Source organism: Capra hircus, chromosome 1, assembly GCF_001704415.2.
Source record: "Capra hircus breed San Clemente chromosome 1, ASM170441v1, whole genome shotgun sequence".
Classification (NCBI taxonomy): Eukaryota; Metazoa; Chordata; class Mammalia; order Artiodactyla; family Bovidae; genus Capra; species Capra hircus.
In genome coordinates this window covers 128,985,318-129,008,913 of record NC_030808.1, presented here as the reverse complement: position 1 = coordinate 129,008,913, position 23,596 = coordinate 128,985,318, and the positions used below count along the sequence as shown (strand labels likewise).

General features: G+C 45.1%; 1 protein-coding gene across 1 annotated transcript in view; it reads right to left on the bottom strand.

Moving 5' to 3' along the window:
- NMNAT3 (nicotinamide nucleotide adenylyltransferase 3) overlaps positions 1–23,596 on the bottom strand; it is a 123,665-nt gene that overhangs the window by 61,342 nt on the left and 38,727 nt on the right. The window contains exon 2 of the mRNA XM_018049838.1: positions 640–789. Coding sequence (XP_017905327.1) covers positions 640–748 — 109 coding nt within the window. The 5' untranslated portion in view covers positions 749–789. The remainder of the gene's footprint in view (positions 1–639; positions 790–23,596) is intronic.

Genomic DNA, 23,596 nt, shown 5'->3' with positions numbered 1-23,596 from the left:
AAATGGCTTACATTCTTTAGAAATAATCAAGCAGATCCCAAACGCTATTTTACTCTTTTAATAATGAAATGGAAAGTCAAAGAGATGAAACATTCCCACATTAAACATTTCCAGCTGATTAGATATTTCTGGCAAAGCCATGCCATCTGTATTAGAAATGCCCTATATACAAGACTTAATTTGTAATTGTCTAAGATCTATTCTTTTGAAGGAGAAAATGTCAAAATCCCCATTATAGAATATTTGCTTACCCACTGAAGAGGAGCAGGAGTTCTCAAAGGCATGTACTATGTATTCATCTGGCTGTTTGGGTAAATGCTTCCTGGGGCACCAGGAAGGGATCCCCTGATTGAGACACAGGTTCTATAACAGGCCCAGTGTCTTTGTAGCATTCATGGTCAACATGAAGTGGACAGGGGTGTAGTGGATCCTAAGAAGCATTTCAACTCTATGGCCAGGGGTGTGACTGACATACATCATATGGCTAAGGAGTGTTAGCCCTCTGAATATGATGGAAGAAATGTACGTCACCACTTGTGCTATGAGCAGCTTTAATAATGGGGATGATGACAGCAGCCAGCAAAGCCCCCAAAAGCCCAGCTCCCCAATTCCTCCCAGAGGCCTGGCCCCTTGACTGACCTGTCTGGTGAAGGTGGTCTCTGGCCACCTCAAACAAGCGCAGGTGCATGTTGGTGATGGGGTTGAAGGAGCCACAGGCCAGGAGCACCACAGGGATTCGGCTCTTCATCCTGTCGGACACATCCGCATCTGCTGCTGCAGCCACCCTGCCTTCATTGGGGCAAAAACTCACGTCAGAGAGTTGGCACCAAGACAAGCGTACAATTACTGAGATGGCTGTGAAACTTGAATGGCATCTAAAAATTACAGTTAATGTGGATTTCTTGATTTTTATGATCGTCTGTTGTGGTTATGTAGGAAAACGGCCTTATCAGACATAAACAAAAAGTTTTCGTAGGTTACAAAAGGAGAAGACAACTGTCCAAATCAGTGTCTCTGAACCATATACAGGCCATTATTTCTTACTTGTAAGATGACTGCAGAGGTAAGAATAACAACATTAACAGGAGGCTTACCATGGCCAGGAACTGAGCCAAAGTGTACCCCTTATCTCAACAAATCTTTCCAAGTCAATCCTGAGTGGTTACTTATAGGAGCTTAGAAGCTGCAAGGTCAAGACTAGAACCCAGGCAGCCTGACCTAGAAACCATGTTTTCTTGTAACCTCTATACTCTTCCTGTGCTTTGAGGATCACCTTAGGGTCAAAAGGAGTATGTAAGATGCTCCAAATGCCACCTCTGATAGTCCAAACAGAAGTCACAATGCCCCAGAGCAGAGGAGTGGTACTTTTAAAAAATTTATTTTAAAATAATTTCAGACTTACCAAAAAAAGCTGTAAATCTTGTACAAAGAATTCTTATGCACAGAATCCCTAAATGTTAACATCTTACCACACTTGCTATATCATTTATTCTCTCTCTCCATACACACATGCATACATGTATATACCTATAAATAATTTTTTTCTGAAATGTCTGAAAATTTTCTGAAATGTTTAAAACTAATATCTCTTTACCTCTAAACACTTCAGTATGCATTTTCTGAGAGCAAAGACATTTTCCTATATAACTGCAGAGACATGATTAAAATCAGAAAATTAAGTACTATTAATTTACTATAAATTAAGTACTATTAAGCTACAGTACTATTATCTAATCTATAGATCTTTTCTGATTTCACCCATTGTCCTTTATCTGGAGCCCTAGCATTCTGAGGTGGTCAGGCCATCCCGTTTGTCCCCTCACTGTGTAGCTTTCAGCACCAGGGAAACTTGGTTAAAGTAAGGTTAAAGTAAAGAGGTTGAAGTTTAAGGTTAAAGTGAAGCAGAAAACAGCCTGGGCTAGAGGACAGGCTGGCAGACAGGGCTCTTAACTCTGAGGCACTGCCTCCTACAGTGTTGGTGAAGTGCTCCACTGGAGTTTAGGCCTTGGTTTGAATCCTAGTTCTGCCTCTTACTGGCTATGTGACCTAGTGCAAACCACAGTCCCTTTCAAGCCTCAGATTCTCCATATGCAGAATGGGGACATTATTACTTACACTTACCGGGTTGTTGTAAGGATAAATGAACTATGGATGGAAAGTGTTTGGGTGCACAGGAAGCATCTAAACCACTGTCACTGTGATGATGATGTTGTAATGATAAAAAAGGTGTTGCTGTTGACCACAGTGATGGAGGAGGGGAGGGGGAGAGGTGGTGGCAATATGTTTGTGATTCAGTTCAGCTCAGTTCAGTTGCTCAGTCATGTCTGACTCTTTGCAACCCCATGAACCACAGCACACCAGGCCTCCCTGTCCATCACCAACTCCCGGAGTCCACCCAAACCCATGTCCATTGAGTCAGTGATGCCATCCAACCATCTCATCCTCTGTTGTCCCTTATCCTCCTGCCTTCAATCTTTCCCAGCATCAGGGTCTTTTCAAATGAGTCAGCTCTTCACATCAGGTGGCCAAAGTATTGGAGTTTTAGCTTCAGCATCAGACCTACTAATGAACACCTAGGACTGATCTCCTTTAGGGTGGACTGATTGGATCTCCTTGCAGTCCAAGGGACTCTCAAGAGTCTTCTCCAATACTACAGTTCAAAAGCATCAATGATTCGGCGCTCAGCTTTCTTTATAGTCCACCTCTGACATCCATACATGACTACTGGAAAAACTATAGCCTTGACTAGACGGACCTTTGTTGACAAAGTATTACCTCTGCTTTTCAATATGCTGAGCAGGTTGATCATAACTTTCCTTCCAAGGAGTAAGCGTCTTTTAATTTCATGGCTGCAATCACCATCTGCAGTGATTTTGGAGCCCCCAAAAATAAAGTCAGCCACAGTTTCCCCATCTATTTCCCATGAAGTGATGGGACTGGATGTCATGATCTTCGTTTTCTGAATGTTGAGCTTTAAGGCAACTTTTCACTCCTCCTTCACTGTCATCAAGAGGGTCTTTAGTTCTTCTTCACTTTCTGCCATAAGGGTGGTGTCATCTGCATATCTGAGGTTATTGATATTTCTCCTGGCAATCTTGATTCTAGCTTGTGCTTCATCCAGCACAGCGTTTCTCATGATGTACTCTGCATAGAAGTTAAATAAGCAGGGTGACAATATACAGCCTTGACGTATTCCTTTTCCTATTTGGAACCAGTTTGTTGTTCCATGCCCAGTTCTAAATGTTGCTTCCTGACCTGCATACAGGTTTCTCAAGAGGCAGGTCAGGTGATCTGGTATTTCATCTCTTTCAGAATTCTCCACAGTTTATTGTGATCCACACAGTCAAAGGCTTTGGCATAGTCAATAAAGCAGAAATAGATGTTTTTCTGGAACTCTCTTGCTTTTTCTATGATCCAGCATATGTTGGCAATGTGATCTCTGGATCCTCTGCCTTTTCTAAAACCAGCTGGAACATCTGGAAGTTTGTGGTTCACGTATTGCTGAAGCCTGGCTTGGAGAATTTTAAGCATCATTTTACTAGCATGTGAGATGAGTGTAATTGTGCGGTAGTTTGAGCATTCTTTGGCATTGTCTTTCTTTGGGATTGGAATAAAAACTAACCTTTTCCAGTCCTGTGGCCACTGCTGAGTTTTCCAAATTTGCTGGCATATTGAGTGTAGCACTTTTACAGCATCATTTTTCAGGATTTGAAATAGCTCAACTGGAATTCCATCACCTCCAGTAACTTTGTTCATAGTGATGCTTCCTAAGGCCCACTTGACTTCACATTCCAGGATGTCTGGCTCTCGGTGAATGATCACACCATCGTGATTATCTGGGTCATGAAGACCTTTTTTGTACAGTTCTTCTGTGTATTCTTGCCACTCTTCTTCATATCTTCTGCTTCTGTTAGGTCTATAACATTTCTGTCCTTTATCGAGCCCATCTTTGCATGAAATGTTCCCTTGGTATCTCTAATTTTCTTGAAGAGATCTCTGCTGCTGCTAAGTCGCTCCAGTCGTGTCCGACTCTGTGCGACCCCATAGACAGCAGCCCACCAGGCTCCGCCGTCCCTGGGATTCTCCAGGCAAGAACACTGGGTGGGTTGCCATTTCCTTCTCCAATGTATGAAAGTGAAAAGTGAAAATGAAGTCGCTCAGTCGTGTATGACTCTTCGCGACCCCATGGACGAGACCTACCAGGCTCCTCCGCCCATGGGATTTTCCAGGCAAGAGTACTGGAGTGGGTTGCCATTGCCTTCTCTGAAGAGATCTCTAGTCTTTCCCATTCTATTGTTTTCCTCTATTTCTTTGCACTGATCACTGAAGAAGGCTTTCTTATCTCTCCTTGCTATTCTTTGGAACTCTGCATTCAAATGGGTATATCTTTCCTTTTCTCCTTTGCTTTTTGCTTCCCTTCTTTTCACAGCTATTTGTAAGGCCTCCCCAGACAGCCATTTTGCTTTTTTGCATTTCTTTTCTTGGGGATGGTCTTGATTCCTCTCTCCTGTACGATGTCATGAACCTCCATGCATAGTTCATCAGGCAATCTGTCTATCAGATCTAGTCCCTTAAATCTATTTCTCACTTCCACTGTATAGTCCTAAGGGATTTGATTTAGGTCATACCTGAATGGTCTAGTGGTTTCCTCCACTTTCTTCAATTTCGGTCTGAATTTGGCAATAAGGAGTTCAAGATCTGAGCCACAGTCAGTTCCTGGTCCTATTTTTGCTGACTGTATAGAGCTTCTCCATCTTTCGCTGCAAAGAATATAATCAATCTGATTTCGGTGTCAACCATCTGGTGATGTCCATGTGTAGAGTCTTCTCTTGTGTTGTTGGAAGAGGGTGTTTGCTATGACCAGTGTGTTCTCCTGGCAGAACTCTGTTAGCCTTTGCCCTGCTTCATTCCATACTCCAAGGCCAAATGTGCCTGTTACTCCAGGTGTTTCCTGACTTCCTCCTTTTGCATTCCAGTCCCCTATAATAAAAAGGACATCTTTTTTGGGTGTTAGTTCTAGAAGGTCTTGTAGATGTTCATAGAACCATTCAACTTCAGCTTCTTCAGCATTACTGGTTGGGGCATAGACTTGGATTACTGTGATATTGAATGGTTTGCCTTGGAGATGAACAGAGGTCATTCTGTCATTTTTGAGATTGCATCCAAGTACTGCATTTCGGACTCTTGTTGACTATGATGGCTACTCCATTTCTTCTAAGGGATTCCTGTCCACAGTAGTAGATATAATGGTCATCTGAGTTAAATTCACCCATTTCAGTCCATCTTAGATTGCTGATTCCTAGAATGTCTACGTTTACTCTTGTCATCTCCTGTTTGATAACTTCCAATTTGCCTTGATTCATGGACCCAACATTCCAGGTTCCTATGCAGTATTGGTCTGTACAGCATCAAACCTGGCTTCTATCACCAGTCCCATCCACAACTGGTTGTTGTTTTTCTTGGCTCCATCCCTTCATTCTTTCTGGAGTTATTTCTCCACTGATCTCCAGTAGCATATTGTGCACCTACCAACCTGGGAATTTCATCTTTCAGTGTCCTATCTTTTTGCCTTTTCATACTGTTCATGGGGTTCTCAAGGAAAGAATACTGAAGTGGTTCACCATTTCCTTCTCCAGTGGACCACATTCTGTCACATTCTGTCAGACCTCTCCACCATGACCCATCCGTCTTGGATGGCCCCACATGGCAGGGCTTAGTTTCATTGAGTTAGATGAGGCTGTGGTCCGTGTGATCAGATTGGCTAGCTGTCTGTGATTGTGGTTTCAGTCTTTCTTCCCTCTGATGCCCTCTCTCAGTGCCTACCGTCTTAATTGGGTTTCTCTTGGCACCTTTCAAAAAGGCTCCTTGTGATCCTCACTTCCTGGTATTTACCTGTAGACCCCTCTCTTTGAATGTGGAGAGGGCCTACTGACTTGCTTCTAGCGAAGATTCCACTAGACTCCTCACTAGAGGATTCCACTTCTCAGAGAAGATTACAAAGTCCCTGGCTTCCCTCTTGTTCACCTCTTTCACTTTCTCTGTTGCTCATTCTGAAGAATTTGGCTACTATGTTTTGAGCTGCCTCATGGAGAGACTCACTGGGCAAAGAATTGAAAGTCCTCTGGTGATAACAGCCTGCGAGAAACTGAGTCCTGCTAACAACCATGGGAGAGAACGTGGAAGTGGATCTTTTCCAGCTGAGTCTTCAGATGAGGCCACAGCCCCATGAACACCTTGACTGCAACCTTGTAAGAGACTCTGAACCAGACACCCCAATTTAGTGGAGCCGCCTCTAGATTCTTGGCTCACAGAAACTGTGAGATGATAAATGTGTGACATTTTAAGCTGCTCTGTTTGGGGGTGATTTGTTATGCAGCAACAGGTAACTAACAGCGTGATGAACAAGAGGGATGCATTTACTTCTTCCTTACTCCTCTTGCTATGTTGGCCTTGGCTGTAATTCTGCAGTTAAAAGGGTAACATGGAGAGTCCTTGGTGACTGGAACCTGGTTCCTCTCTGTACTGGAGGAAACTGTTTTAATCTGGCCCCTGCTGCTGCCTGTACCAGCTGTACCCAACTACTGCTTGCTTCACACTTTATAGTCTAGCTGTGATAAACTTCTTGTCAGTGGTTTCTCTGTGAGCTCCTCATGGCCTCCTGCTTCAACTTCAAGTGCTTCTATTTTTGGTTGGCTAGCAAGTTTGTTTGGGTTTTCCATAACATCTTAAACTTTTTGGCCAACCCAATATATACTACTTTAGTGTCTTCCAACTGGAATACTCACGGTACATCCCAATCTGTTAAGACTCAACTCAGGTGATCATATTACTTAGGTGACTTCAATCATTATCTCCTGACTGCCTGCTAGGTGTTTGTTATCAGTTAGGGAGGTATTTGGCTGCAAGTTCCAGAAGCTAATCTCAACGACTTAAACAAATAAAGTTTTATTTGTTTTCTTTCTTTTTTTTTTTTTAGGGGGAAATAGTTTCATCCTTTATTTTTTTAAATTATTTTTACTTTATTTTACTTTACAATATTGTATTGGTTTTGCCATACATTGACATGAATCCACCACAGGTGTACATGCGATCCCAAACATGAACCCCCCTTCCACCTCCCTCCCCACAACATCCCTCTGGGTCATCCCTGTGCACCAGCCCCAAGCATGCTGTATCCTGCATCAGACATAGACTGGTGATTCGATTCTTACATGATAGTATACACATTTCAATGCCATTCTCCCAAATCATCCCACCCTCTCCCTCTCCCTCTGAGTCCAAAAGTCCGCTATACACTTCTGTGTCTTTTTTGCTGTCTTGCATACAGGGTCATCATTGCCATCTTTCTAAATTTCATATATATGTGTTAGTATACTGTATTGGTGTTTTTCTTTCTGGCTTACTTCACTCTGAATAATCAGCTCCAGTTTCATCCATCTCATCAGAACTGATTCAAATGTATTCTTTTTAATGGCTGAGTAATACTCCATTGTGTATATGTACCACAGTTTTCTTATCCATTCATCTGCTGATGGACATCTAGGTTGTTTCCATATCCTGGCTATGAAATATCTGGAAGTAGGCAGCAGCTGGCACTGGATCACTGGCTAAACAATGACCTACAGTGCGTTCACTTTTCCCTAGTGGTCACAAGAGGTCAGCAAGATTGCTGCTGTAGCCACATCCATCATGATTATAATCAAGCCAGGAAGAAGGAGCAAAGAGCAATACAGACCGGATGCCCCTCTTAAGCAAGAACACAAAAGTTTTTAAAGAACTTTTCTGTAGATTTTGCTTCTGCCTCATGGCCATAGGTCGAGTGGCCACTCTAGGCAAGAGAAGCTGGAAGAGCAAGTCTTTAGCTTTGTAGCCTCCAGTTTGGAAGCAGTAGGGAAAAGGGAGCTGGGAATAGGATTAGTTAATTCACAGCATCTGCCACACTGGCTTTTCTGACACCTAGGCTAACTGATCTCTGCTCACCTTTAGTAACTCACATACCACATTTTTTGGAAAAACCTACTCTTGTGTCTGTCTTCCCAACCAGAGAGTAAACCCCTTAAGAGAAGGAGTGGTGTTTTCTTCATTTTTGATCTCAACTTCCAGCACAGAGCCTGGCCCAGAGGAGGCCTGGGTGGAGACTGAAAGGGCACCGGCCAGCGGGCGAGTGGACCCATGTCCTGTTACTGGGAAGGCTTAAGCACCTCCTCAGGTACATACAGAAGTTGTCCTGGGAGTATTCTGAGCTACAGTGGTGTGAAGATAAAAAAAAGTCTCAACTGAGGCAGGCTGTGGTTTGCTTCTCACTTCCTTTGAGGCAGTAGGGACACCCCCTGCTATGTGAGAAGTAGCCTGCGTGTGAGAGCTGCTGCCCCTGGCTTTTTCCAAGGGAGGGCGGATCTTTAATGAGAGAGTATTTGCAGAGTGTGCTGAGCTACTCACAGGAGCAGCCTTGTGATGAGTGTAGCTGAAGAGGATGGCTGGTTTTGTTTTGTTTCTGTTTGTTTGTCTTGTTGTTGTTGTTGTTGTTGTTTTTTACAATTGTTAGGAGGCCTTTCAAAATTCTATTTTATTTTGACAAAATATCATGTTTTTAGAGCCCTTAAACATCTACCTGCAGCATCTCAGGTAACCTGGGGTATTGATGCATGTTCCCAAAGTCCCCAGAAACTGTAAATTAGAACGTTAGTTTGAATGGTGGCATCAGTGTGATGCAGTGCCATGTTGGAAGGAGAATAAATCATATGTAGTAAGTGTCTGTCTGTCTTTTCTTTCCTCACATGGAGCGACTTGCTCTGTCTTAACCGTGCCTCAGGCGGGAGGGTTCCCAGGCTCGGGAACAAAGTCAGTGCACCTGCATTGTTGAATCATTTGTACACTGCAGCTGGTTTCAGCGAAACACCCTCCCAAGCCCAAACTCAGAGGAATACAATGACAGGACTGAGACGGACTCCCTCCTGGGGTCCACCAGACAATAAACCGGCTCAAATTTGAACACATCTCAGAAGCTGGACGCACGCCATAAATGACTCATCTATAAAACAGAATTAAAGACAGGAAAAAAATGTGACCCATCTGCTCTATCATGTCATAGTATCCAGTGAGATGAAGCAAGTGTGGGGGACTTTTGCTACTGGGAAATGCTTCTCATCAAGAAGCATTTAATGGGAGGTCCACAGAACGAGCAGTAATTGCAGCTGAAGGGTTTAACAAGTAGAGAGAGTGGCACACGGTCTTCTTGGAATTTATCATTAAGCTGAAGGCAAAGCAAAGAGATTCCACTGTTGGATCCTGCCTCCTACTGTACAGTCATCCCAACAGCATCTCATCGTGCTGTGTGCTGGGTCGTGTCCGACGCTTTGTCCAACCCCCTGGATGGTAGCCTGCCAGGCTCCTCTGTTTATGGGATTATCCCGTCAAGAACACTGGAGTGGGTTGCCAGGCCCTCTTTCAAGGGATCTTGCCGAATGAGGGATTGAAGCCATCTCTCTTGTGTCTCTTGCATTAAGTGGATTCTTTACCACTGTACCACTTAGGAAGCCCAACAGCCTTTCATCCTTTCCTCAGATACAACACGATGCTCTTTTCTCCTCACTTATGCAAATGCTCTTCCAACCACCTGAAACACCAACCTTGCTCCTGTCTTCAAGGCTTTTTCCTTAGTCTCTACCCAATGCCTCCCTCTCCCACTGTACTAACTGTACCTGTTAGATAGTACACATTTATCACTTTCTTCTTTCATCCGACCACAGACTTGTCATTGCTTTGTTTCCAGGTTGCTCTTCCTCAAGTAGAAGGTGAACTCCTACAAGGAAGTTTCTTACTCATCTAGGCTCTTTAACTTCTGCAGAGTTCTGGCACACAGGTGCTCAGGAATATATGTGGCATGAATGAGAAAATGAGGGACTGTTTCTGACCAGTTCAGTTCAGTTCAGTCACTCAGTCATGTCCGACTCTTTGCAACCCCATGAATCACAGCATGCCAGGCCTCCCTGTCCAGCACCAACTCCTGGAGTTCACCCAAACTCACGTCCATAGAGTCAGTGATGCCATCCAGACATCTCATCCTCTGTTGTCCTCTTCTCCTCCTGCCCCTAATTCCTCCCAGCATCAGAGTCTCTTCCAATGAGTCAACTCTTTGCATGAGGTGGCCAAAGTACTGGAGTTTCAGCTTCAGCATCATTCCTTCCAAAGAACACCCAGGACTGATCTCCTTTAGAATGGACTGGTTGGATCTCCTTGCAGTCCAAAGGACTCTCAAGAGTCTTCAACACCACAGCTCAAAAGCATCAATTCTTCGGTGCTCAGCTTTCTTCACAGTCCAACTCTCACATCCATACATGACCACTGGGAAAACCATAGCCTTGACTAGATGGACCTTTGTTGGCAAAGTAATGTCTCTGCTTTTGAATATGCTATCTAGGTAGGTCATAACTTTCCTTCCAAGAAGTAAGTGTCTTTTAACTTCATGGCTGCAATCACCATCTGCAGTGATTTTGGAGCCCAGAAAAATAAAGTCTGACACTGTTTCCACTGTTTCTCCACCTATTTCCCATGAAGTGATGGGACCAGATGCCATGATCTTCGTTTTCTGAATGTTGAGCTTTAAGCCAACTTTTTCACTCTCCTCTTTCACTTTCATCAAGAGGCTCTTTAGTTCTTCTTCATTTTCTGCCATAAGTGTGGTGTCATCTGCATATCTGAGGTTATTGATATTTCTCCCGTTAATCTTGATTCCAGCTTGTGTTTCTTCCAGCCCAGTGTTTCTCATGATGTACTCTGCATAGAAGTGAAATAAGCAGGGTGACAATATACAGTCTTGATGTACTCCTTTTCTTATTTGGAACCAGTCTGTAGCAACCTCCTTTGCAGATATTGACTTCCTCTCTTTGTTTGTCTCAAGTAGTCAAGACTGTGCCTTCCAGGGATATAAGCTAACCTTTCCAGCTTCCCAGAAACACCCAGGGCCCCTCCCCAAGATCCCAGTTTACCCAACTCAGGCTGAAATCAAACAAGATGTTCCTGCCCTGTTGTACCACCTCTGATGCCAGGAGTCCATGAACAGGGATATACGGGCCTCCTGCACACTGACACCAAGGTCGTTCCTCTGCCCTGATGGTCATCAGCTGTGGCTTTGCCAGGTGGGAAGACTATGAAGGTGTTATTAAATTAAGGATCAGAAATGAGGAGGGTACCTTGGATTATCCAAGGTGGGCCCAATTTTAACGTGATTAGGGTCCTAATAAGAAGGAGGCACAACAGTCACAGAGAAAGACGTAAGGACTAAAGCAGCGATCAAGAGGCAAGAAGATGTTCTGCTGCTAGCACTAAGACAGAGGGAGGGGCTGTGGCCGAGCCGTGCACATCGGGCCCACAAGGAAACAAAGTCTTGCCTAGAGCTTCGAGAAGGAGTGCAGCCTTGCTGACACCTTGACTTCAGACTTCTGACCTCCTGAATTATAAGAAAGTAAAATTGTGTTGTTTTAAGCCAATAGTGTGTGGTAGTTTGTTATAGCAGTCACAGGAAACTCATACACTCACTTCTTTGGGGCAGGCTCTCGAGGTGACCTTCAAACTGGGGCAGGAAAGGCTCAGGGATTGAGCCAGTAAGGAGGATATGGAAGAGTGTGTCGGGACCAGCGACCGGCATTGCAAAGGTTCAGAAACCACCACTTAAGGAAAGTGATGAACACACTGGCTATGGGACCCTATGTGATGTGAGCCATCGTGCAAGCAGCCCAAGGTGAGGGTGCAGAGAGTGCAAGGATCACGCAGGCCTACAAGGGGTCTGGGGGCGGGGTGCCTAGATTTCATCTTATAGGCAATGAGGAACCTCTGAAGGATTTTAAGAGCTCTCAAGACCTCCCAGGAGGGTGTGCCAGGAAGCAAGCCCCAGGATGGCTGCTACCCTCAGGGCCCTCTGCTTGGCAAAGGTTAGGCAGTCCCCAGCTTCCCAGAGGATGACTTTTCCTGTTGCCTACATTTCACCTCAATCACCAGGTAATGTATACTGGCCAGTGACCCCACATGCACTAAATTCTAACAAATGTAACCCTCAGCCCATTTGTCACACGTCATCGCAGAGACACAGAAAGGAAAGGCGAGCCGGGAAGGTTAAGTGTTGTCACTGCAGATGTAATGTACTAATGCTCATTGCTGGGAAGGCAGTCAATTCACCTTTCCCTGCGGAGAGTAACTCTAACACGACCTGGCCTGGGGAAAGTGGTTGAAAACATCCCTGTTTATTTTAGACATAAAGCAGATGGCTTCGGGCAGAATAGAAATGGATTCCACAAACATCTTTCATTACACAGACCTCTTGACTGGACTCCTCATCTTAGAGAAAACAAGAGACGCAGTTTGGATTTGTAGAGTTGACGAGCACAGTTTTCAGGGCCCAGGGAGATCATCTCCATCTGCACGACTGCGTCAACTTCTCCAGGGCAATCAACCTTCACACAAACTCTGGGGCACTTTTTCTTTCAACTTTACCAGATTTGCTTGCTGTTGCTATGGGCACGCAGTACTGCTAAGAACAACAGCAGACCCAGCCTCCTCTGTTGTGTGAGGCGCCTCCGCCAGCCACCCCTTGGAGGAAACAAACATGCCAATTAAGCACTTGTCCTAATTATGAGGATCGCAGGAAAGCAGGCAGCCTGGCTCTTCAGTTTTGAGAACTTTCAAAAGATTTGGAGGAGGCCAAGGAATGGAATGAGGTCTCTTGCAACCCCACACTCAGGAGCTGGGACTGATTTCACTGTTATAGGAGGGAGGAAGTGAATAGCAGCTACAGGGTTTGTTGAGTGACAGGCTGGGCACTGTGCAGAAACCTTGCATACATTGGTGCTGATTCTTCCAAAGCGCCTGGAAGGAAAAGGTTGGTGCCTGAGTTCTGGTGAAGAGTCTAATCAACTTCTCCGAGCCTCAGTCACATGGGAAATGGAGATAACTACACATACCTTCTAGGGCTGTCTTGAGGGTCATCGGAGTTGACCCACTTAGCACAGTACCTGGCCCATAGTGGGTTCTCCAGGAATACTAGCTCCTTTCTCTCCCCTTTCATTATACTTAGAACAGAATTCATCAACCTCACATCCACTTCAACCTGTTCACCTTGCTTGAAAAAGAGCCTACCATTTCATAGCCACCCATGATCGAAACCTGGCAGGTTTTACGAATACGTCAGCATTCCCAACCTGGGAGGTAACTCGCTCAGATCAGCTTGAGTTGCTCCCATAGGACAGGGCTCCCCTAAAAGACCACTCTCACATACCACTACTGTCGTTTCTTTTCGTTTGACTTTTAGTTGCTAAGTTGTGTCTGACTCTTTGTGACCCCCATGGACTGCAGCCTGCCAGGCTCCTCTGTCCATGGGATTTTCCAGGCAAGAGTGGGTTGCCATTTCCTTCTTCAGGGGAATCTTCTCGACCCAGGGATCAAACCCATGTCTCCTGCATTGGCAAGTGTATTCTTTACCTCTGAGCCACCTGGGAAACCTAGCTTCTAGGCTAGTTCTAGCCGTAACAATAAACTTGAAGCATCGCTTATCTTAGAATTGAGTTGAGTTGATATTGAGAAGCAGAGGAATGAATAGTTTAATGTCACTCAGGTAGAGACAGCATCTTCTGAAGTTGAAGAAACCTGCCGCAAATCACAGCCAAATCGTCAACAAATGAAGGTATCAGAGGAGGTAACAGGTGAGAAGCAGTGCCTGGGGTCTGCTATGAGGAGCATGAAGTAGCAGACTGTGCTAGTGCCTTGGAGGTATAGGGCGAAAGGAAATCCAGCCCTGTCCTCCTAATCCTGCAGGTGCTGAGGACATCAGGTAGGACAGAGTCTGCATGAGCTCCCAGCATTCCCTCTCCCAGCCTTTGGCTGGGCATGCTGCTGCATTCCCCAGTATCCTGTGCAGCAGGGTGAGGCCACATGACTAAGGCCTGGCCAGTGATCTATGAATAGAAGTGTTGAGTGGGACTTCCAGTAATTCTATTTAAAAGGGAAAGGCATGCTTTCTCCTCTTCTCCCTTCCTGCTGTCTAGAACATGACTACTGGAGTATGGAAGCTAGCTTGGACCTTGACTATGAGGATTAACTCCAGGCTTGGCAGAGAGTAAGCCAAGAGAAGGGCTTTTCTGGTAGCTCAACTGGTAAAGAATCTGCCTGCAATGCAAGAAACTCCAGTTCGATTTCTAGGTCAGGAAGTTCCCCTGGAGAAGGGAGAGGCTACCCATTCCTGTATTCCTGGGCTTCTCTCAGATGATAAAGGATCCGCCTGTAATGTGGGAGACTTGGGTTCGATCCCTGGGTCAGGAAGATCCCCTGGAGGAGAGCATGGCAACCCACCCCAGTATTCTTGCCTGGAGAATCCCCACAGACAGAGGAACCTGGTAAGCTACAATCCATGGGGTGCCAAAGAGCAAGCCAAGAGAAAGTCAGGACCCTGAGGACCTAGATTGCTGACCTCCAGGTGTTTTTTTTTTTTTTTTAAACTGAGGAGAGAAATAATCTTCTAAATCACTATTATTTTCTATTTTCTGTTATATACAACTAAACCTAAATCAGTTTAGGTTGAGGGAATGGCCACCCACTCTAGTATTCTTGCCTGGGAAGTTCCATGGACAGAGGAGCCTAATGGGCTACAGTCCATGGGGTCACAAACAGTCAGACACGACTGAGCAACTAACACACACACAAGGAATGTTTATGGAATTTGGATATAAAGAAATTAAAATTGTGTAAACTTTTAAGTTTCTATTGTCACTGTTAAACCTATTTTATATACAGAAACTCAAATGGATATTGTTTGACAGGGAAAATACACCTAACAAAAAATTCTACCATCACTTAATTTTGTATATGAATTTTTCATAGGAGGAAAAATCCTTACTCAGGACTCTAGAAGGCTGAAATGTGCAGTAGTGAATCTGCTTTTCTGTGGATCACAAAAGCCAGACTCTGTCCTATCTCCTTCCCCCCAAAACAGATTCATTATGGTGTGCTGTCGTGCTCTGCTTCGAGTGGGCATTTGCCATATGGCTTGGCAGTTTAATGGTTTTCTGATACTTGACAAAAATGAAGCGCAATCATTTTGCAAGGAGTTTGCGTTCCTAGATGGGTCTTTTCCAAATAACAGCTGTGCCTCAAAATTGAGTTACTCAATTTGCAATTTGCGGACACAATACTCAAACATTTACAAGTGAGCAAAACCTCAAATCACTTGGGCTATTTCCAGACTTCAGAGTTTATGAAGTTTTTAGCAATGTTATGAGTGTGCAGCTGTCGACAAGCTCAAGCCAACGTCTCTGAACCATCAGACCGAGCAGGCAGCAATGATGTCCTACTTACTTAGCAGGCATGTGGAGCCGACCACAAACCATCAGGGAGAAAGAACATGAGGGAGAGAGATAAGTCTCATGCCAAAGTCCACAGACTAACTCCCCACTCCTTCCTCTAGCGACCCCACGGACTGCAGCCTTCCAGGCTCCTCCGTCCATGGGATTTTACAGGCAAGAGTACTGGAGTGGGGTGCCATTGCCTTCTCCACCCAACTGTAGAGATGACACCCAAATCTATTGTGCTACTCACGACCCTGCTAGGGCCCCTATAGGTCCATGGATGGCCATCTGGCACTGGCTTGATAGCAAGCCAGACAGACATGGATTCAAAGCCAATAAGTACTTCCAAACTGAGTGACCTTGAGCATGCCCGTCAGGAGAGGCCAGGTGAGGTACATTAACAAACAACCCCCAAATCTCAGTAGCTTAAAACAATGAAAGTTAATTTCATGTTCCTTTAGACTCCCAGTCCTTGCTTACTGAGGGCTCTGTGTCATCTCTGTCCTCAATCCAGGACCCAAGTCAGTGGAGGAGTCACTATCTGGAATAGTCATTCACTGTAGCAGAGAAAAAGAAGGCTCTAGAGGGTCAAATGGGCACATGTCACTTCCAATAAACCCACCTGACTTCAACAAGCTAGAAAATATAGTCTGACTCTGTGTCCTGAAGTTAGACAGCCAGAAGTATTTGGTGAAATAGCCCTGCAGTTATGAGTTAAATAAACTATCTGAGCCTCAGTGACCCATGTGGAAAATGGAGATAATTACATATACCTCCTCAGATTGTCATGAAGATTATTGGAGTTGACCAGGTAGGGTACTCAGTGCTGGCCCATAAGAGGTTCTCCAGAACTTCTAACCATTCCGTGTGTCCAAAACAGAATTCACCACCTCCCACACCTGCTTCTGGACGGCCTGTAGCCCTTCTCTGTGTTTTCAGTCACCAGTGATCAAGACCTGCCAGTTGGCTATGACACTTCATCACCCTTCCTCATGTCCCTCCAATACAATTAGCCTCCAAGTGCACCCAATGTTCTTTGCATGAGGTCACCTTCCATCACAACTGAGGCCTGCCCTACTAGAGGATTTCATCACTTTCTTGTACCCATTAGGGCAAGTGCAAATAAGAGACAGGAGCTCTGGTGATCTCTGTTCCCCTCCCCACCAAAAGCAAAGCAGTGAAGGAGCATGGCATGATCAGAAGGCCATCAGGCCACTGCACAGAATAAAGGAAGAGCTGAACATGAGATGTCAGGATGGACTGGGGACAGGATAGTGTCACAGTCCCAGGCTGGGTGGGGTCCCATGGTACCCACATGGTGACGGGGGCTCACACCAGTGTACAATGCTATTCCCGGAGAGAGGCAGCGGATGTGGGCTGAACAGTCACCCCCACCCCCAGTGAGGGCTTTCACATAGAACAGGGTGAGAGAAACTCTCGAATCACCTCTCCACCCCCAATATGGCCCCAATCCAATCTTTTCTCAATATTCTGAGCAGATTAGTTCTAAAGTTGGGTTCAATCACTCAGACCAATGTGATAAACTACTGAGTGTTTACTATGCACCAAGCACTTTACAAAATCTGGGCCTTTGTGCTAAGCCAGTGATAAAATCTTCAGTAATTTTGTTCTCCACTGGCATTTACGAGCTAGGTCAGGTCCTTCATCTGGCATCAGAAGGAGACTTGGAGACTCTGGCCTCATTCCACCTCTCCTAATTGTCTCCTGACTGCTCTCTCTGTTTGCTCCGTGTGCTCCACCTCCTCACCAAGCTGGGACCACCTGCCACATTCTGACGAGTCTTCTGAGTCTTTCTGCTTCTGGGGGTGGGATGGGGGGCGTCTCTGGTTAAGCCACTTCCTAGAGCTAGAATCTCTTCTAAGCCAACCCTCCCACAGAGCTCCCCCTGGTAGCCCACCAGGAAGTCAAGTGTTCCTTTTCCTGACCTCTTCATGGTGACACTCTGTCTATAAGGTTGAGCCCTCACACTTTTCTTGCAGAACAGACTGTAAAGCCCTGAGGGCAAGGATCTCAGTGCTTCTCATGAAGAGCTGAAGGCGGATAAGGAATATTCACCTCATTCATTGGGGGACAAGGTAAAAGTGAAAAGTAGATGAAAATGGGAGCCAGGGAGCACTGATGTAGGCTGAAGCAGGAAGAGGCAGCTGAGGAAACACCCTCCAAACCAGAAGAGCAGAGCCCCAGGTCTGCCCACCCTCCCAGCTTCCTTTCCCCCTTGCTTCCAACAACCAATGCTTCCTGGTCTTCAATTTGCTTTATTTTAACCCATTCAAACTTCTGTCTCGCAATCTACGGTGTCAGCTCCCTTTGGACTGGAATTTTGCTCTCATCCCATGAACTGTGTCTGCTGTCTTGTCCTGGCCCAACCCAGGATCCTGATTCCTTCTTCAGACACATCATCTGACTCCTTTGTTCCCTCTCTTGTCTCTGCCCAGGCCTTGTCCAGGGTGCATGCCCGAGGCCCTGCTCCAGTCCAACAGGGGGCAGTGAGACACAGTTAGTGCTGGGAACGCCATTCATACCCTCTATAGCCCTGGGCGGTGGCGGGAGGGGGGGCGTTTCCTATATGGCAGCAAAATGCAGAACTGTTCATAATGAGAGCAGGGGACGGCACCAAGGCCCTTCTAGGGACCAAACCTCAAAACTGGCAGCCATCTGGGCTCTTCCCCCTCCTTGACCTCGACAGCCTGTCAGTTCCACCTCTGTAATATCTTTATTAACCAGCTCTCTCTCAAATTCCACAGTTGTTGTCTTGGACTGGGGCTCATTATTTCTCAGTTGGACCTGAGTGCACTCTTAACCTGTTTCTTGTCTCCAGTCTCACCTCTGATACATCCTCAGCTCAGCTGCCCAAGGGATCTTTTAACATGCACATCTGGTTCCCTCTAAATCCTCTGCCACCCAATCAGATTCTGAGTAGTGTCGAAATTCCTGAGCATGGCATCCATAAACTCTTATAATCTGGTTATAACCTGTTTCACCAGGCTCATCACTTACCTTCCAACCCCTCTCTGTGCACCATCCAACTGCTTTCTATTCTATCCCTAGTTCCTCTGGACTGAATTTTAGGACCAGTCTTGAAATCAAATTAAAAATTCTAACAAAGAAGGCAACTTGTTTACCTTGCTTGTTCATTCATTCACTTGAAAAGAAAACAAGTTGCCGCTGCTGTCAAGTTTCTCCAGGCATGGGGCAGGGGGGTGCAGTGGGTGTGACAGGGAGCTCCTGAAATACCTGGAAAGCTGAGGAGCCGGCTGGGACCTCCATGAAGGCAGGACAGGCCAGTGGAGGCTGAGGGAGATGCTGGCAAGTCTTTCTTCTGAAAGATAGGTGTTCACTTGAGAATGTCACTGGGCACAATATAACCAAGTCCAGAGCAATCCTTTCCCATCTCATGTAATATAATTTCCTCCAGAAATTATAAGCCGAGCAGCCCATCTTCCCTTCTTTATTGAGTTATAAGCAGAATGCAATGGTCATGAGCAGATAACTGCAAATCTGTGCAGTGATCTATGAAGTCAGATCAGACTTGAGCCAGGTTTTAGACTGTGATTAATTAAAATTTTTAACCGAGTTCATTCAACATATATTTAATGCTATGGACAATTACTTTTGTGCTGGTCCGAGATGAGGGCCAAATGGTAGGCAGTTCATAGAAATTACTGCAGCCTCTATGAATCTTTAACAGACAAATCTTGTCTTGTTTCTTGCCTGTTACTGCTTCAGAATCCACTAGCAGGAGAGATAGCACAGGCCCTGCCCACGTCTCCAAGGAAGCCGATGCGCAGGTCAACATTTCTCATGCATACAAGGACATGTGTACTCAAACAATGAAGCCCAAGGAGCACGTCTGGCCTTGAATTGAGGTTACCTGTGCTTGCAATTGGGGGACCTTTGGAATGGAAAATGCTTGTCTTTTTGTTCCAAGCTCTATGCCTCTGAACAAGCCCTCCAGTTCTCTGTAAAATGAGGATATCCCAATACCCATCCATGGGGGTGTCATGACGATGAATGAAAGAGACACATCAGGGCCTCACCTCTTACACAATGCTAAGAGGAGGAGGAAGCCTTCCATTAAAAAGTTAGGAAACAGGATTCACCTGTGCCAGCCCTGATTAAAGACATCACTGGTCCAAGACAGATTCAATCTGTTCCTGCCAGAGCAAGCCAAATGAGGCCACTATTTATCTCTGGGCACGAGCCCTACATGCAGCGTATGAGGGATTTAGAGAAGTCAGTGTTTCAGGCAACTTAGGCCTGGGCTGGGAGAATCAGAGGCCCAATATATCTATCAGCACGTCATACACAACACTCCAGATGACGTGCTCCAGGCTCCCTCCCACGAAGTCAGGACTTGGTGCCTTCCACTATGCAAAGATATTAATTTGCTCCTATGATTTCTGAAGAACCGAATTATTTAAATGGCACCCTCTGGCTTTTGGCATTTTTTACAGGACATTGTGTTACATGGTAATCTATGAGGGTACAGGGCAAGAGCATGGGGTTCCTGGGAGTTGGAGCAGAGTCGCTACCCAGCAGCCTGGACAAGGAGAGTCCTGGCTGTAGGGGAAACAGGAATGTCCCCCAGCCTCAAGCTCAATGGATAGAGTTAGAACCCACTCAGGCCAGATGAATTACAGACCACCACATGCCCAAAGGATGGGGTAAAGCCAGACACAGAAATCTGGAGGTATCTGCTCCAAAATTAAGACAGAAGCTTCCTCCCACAGGCTTCTGGCTCAGGTGACTTTTGCCTGCAAAGGCCTCACTAGATCAACAAAATAATAACTTAAGTGTGAAAGAAAATATAGCCAAAATGAAATGATTTAAGCTCACTGTCTTCCACAAGCAGATGTTCCAGAGGGAGTATGATGTGGCAGAAGTTATGCTGGTCCCTTCCTGTAGCAGTGATCACCCGTTCACTTTGTCAACAAACCTGGTTTTACTCAAGGAGGAGGCACACTGACTCATACAGAAACCATGGCACCACATGCACCATGGCAGTCTGTCCCCTTTGCTGTGATTGGTTGTGCGTGGGCATGTGACCCAGTCCTGGCCAATGAGATGTAACAGGAGGGGCCTCTGGGAAAGATGTTCTGATTGGACAAAAGAGCAGCAACATGATGACCCTTTTTTTGCCCCTCCCCGCTCTGGCCTCTGGTGTAGGATGAGCCACTTGGGGCTGCCACAGCCCTCGTGTCATCATGTAGGAAAGGCCTAGAGAGCTGCAGAAATAAGGGGATACCCAAAGTCATGGTCTCATTAAGTCACTGATTTAACCTAGTACTACCTCTCTCCGGACTTTATTACTAAGCTGCTGCAATACCTTAACTGCCACAGCTATCCATCGGGTAGTAAGTTAACTGTGGCCTGAAGCATCCAAGCGGATATACTTCAGGAGGCCTTGGTTCTTGCTTCACCCTTACAGTGTGTGCTGGCCAAGTGTGACTCCAGTGTAAAAAGACAGAGACCTTCTGCATGACATGGTCCCTAAAGTCACAGCAGCCACTTCATCTGGGCTGCAAGCCAGACACTGCACCTGTCCTTGAGGGAATCCCTCTGTGTGGGTCCCAGGGAGGGGTGGTATGTTGGACCCCATGTGGCTAATGTACTGGGAATTTTCCAGGGACTATTTTGAACACGACTTTTGATTCACCCTGGGCCCTCAGGATCTAATCTCAAGGGAAGTTGCCTCCTGAGCCTCTTAACAGACCCCTCTCAACTGCATCCACTGTCCACACGTTCCCACAGGGACCCGAGGCCAGCTATGTATCTGGTGGGATTGTCTTCACACCCTCAGTGGCTCCCCTGGAGGACTTCCTCCTCCCCGCAGCTGTCCAGGTGGGTACAGCTATGTCTTTTCTGGTTCGGTGCCTGGCTGCCTGCTTGTCTGTGCTTCTGGCCCAGCACAACCTGGTGACTTGTGGAAGCCTGGTCCCTCTGCCTAGAATGCTTTTTCTACCTACTATATCCATTTGTACCTATTTAACTTTGCTCCCCTGGGCAACATAAAAAGTCTCCTTAACAACAACAGAAACAAATAACCCAATTAAAACAGGACTTGAATATACATTTCTCCAAAGAAGACATACAACTGGCCAACAAGCACATAAAAAGATTCAACATCACGAATCACTAGGGAAATGCAAATCAGAACTACATTGAGCTTCTACCTTATACCCATCCGCATGGCTACTACCAAAAATACATAAAGCAGCAAGTGTTGATGAGGACGTGGAGAAACTGGAATCCTCGTGCACGATGGCTGGGAATATACAATGGTGCAAGTACTGTGGAAAACAGTACAGAGGTTCCTCAAAAATCAAAAATATAATTTCCATATGAGTCATCAGATCTACTTTTAGGTATACCCCAAAGTACTGAAGGCAGAGTCTCAAAGAAATATTTGCAGAGCTAGTCACAATAGCTAAAAGGTGGAAGCAACCCAAGTGTTCATGATGGATGAACAGATAAGCAAAATGTGGTATTTACATACAACAGACTATTTTTTCGCCTTCAAAAAACAAAATTCTAGTATATGCTTTAACATAAGATGAAACCTGAGGACACTGCTAAGTGAAATAAGCATCAGGAAAAGACAAATACCCTATGGTTTCAGTTACATGAGGTGCCTAGAGTAGTTAAACTCATGAAGACAGAGAATAGAATGGTTGCCAGACTCTAGATGGAGGAGGGAATGGGGAGTTTGGAGAGGAGTACAGCTTCAATTTTGTAAGATGTGAATTTTGGAGATGGTTGTATAACACTGTGAGTGTACTTAACACTACTGAACTATACACTTAAAATGGTTAAGATGATAAATTTTATGTTATGTGTATTTTACCCCAATTAAAATTTTAAAATCAAAGATCTTTGGTGAGCCTTCTCTGATGCCAAGCTCCAATTGCACTGCCTTGCTCATTAACCTCTGCTTTGCTTCTTTGTTTTCTGTTCTCTCCAGATTGTTTTGAGACCTACCCAGCTGCATAAACCAAGAGAATTGCAGAGAAGCAAGCCAGAGCACTGACTGAACTGCTCCTAAAATCAATCCTAACTAGGACATCTCAATTACGTGGGCCAGTAAGTTTTTTAACATTAAGCAGCTTTGAGTTGGTGTCCTGTGACTTGCAACCAAAATCACCTAATTGCTAATACGCTTGATCTGAAGTAATCAGAACACTAAGGATAAAGAAAAGATGCCAAGGATTTCTAGGGAATAAGAAAGTTCATAGACAAAGGAATGAAAATAAGACTGGCATCCGACCTCTCCTTTGCAATCTTAGATGTCAAAGATAATGAGCAATGGCTGCATACTTCTAAAAGAAGATGACTTTGAATCTAGAATCGTCTATCTGGCTAGACTATCATTTAAGTATAAAGACAAAGTAAATACATTTTTAGACATGAATGGAATCAAAGTTTACCTCTGAGGCACACTTTCTTAAGAAGTTCACTGGAGTGTGTTTCAGCAAAACCAAGAAGAAAAACTAATAAAGTAGAAGGCAAGGGATACAACCTAGGAGGCTGGTGAAATTAGGATGAGAGCTGTGCAGGTGGCAGAGCACGTCCCAGGCAGAAGAGGAAAAGGTGGGCCTCTAAGAAAAAGGTGTTTGCTGAGAGCCTGGGTAAACTGAGATTAGGGTGAAAGCATTTCTCTCTCAACCATAACTAGAAGAAAAAAAAATCCAAGTAAAACAGAAAGCTATATAATAATGTAAATTAAAACGTGACACAATTTTAAGCCCTGACGGAACACGAGAAAAGAAAATTCATTTGACTCTGATGTTAGGAACTTCCCTTTGAGTGGGCCAAGGGTACTTGACCCTGGAGTGAACATTCACACAGTCAAAATGACTTAAATGCTATTTAATGGTATACAACTTTTGGAGTCAATCTATTATAAATCCATAATACAAAGATAATGCTAACACCCTGGGCAATGTGAGAATACAGCTACCAGCAGGGAAACGGTTCAGGAAAGAAGCTCCAGTATTTTCTTCTTATCTCATAGAGAGTCTTGATACTGACTACAGTTTATGAATAAGAAATAGAGATTTGATTGTAACAGACATGGGGAATGTAGTGCTTTAAACAAGATAGAGCATAAACTTCTCCAAAAAAAGAAGCTAGAAGGTAGGCGGTTCAGGGGTAGTATAGCAGGTCTGCTATCATAAGTATTTCTGGATACCTCTAGATTTCTTTGTCATTCTTAGAATATAGACTAGTTCATCTTGTCTCATGGC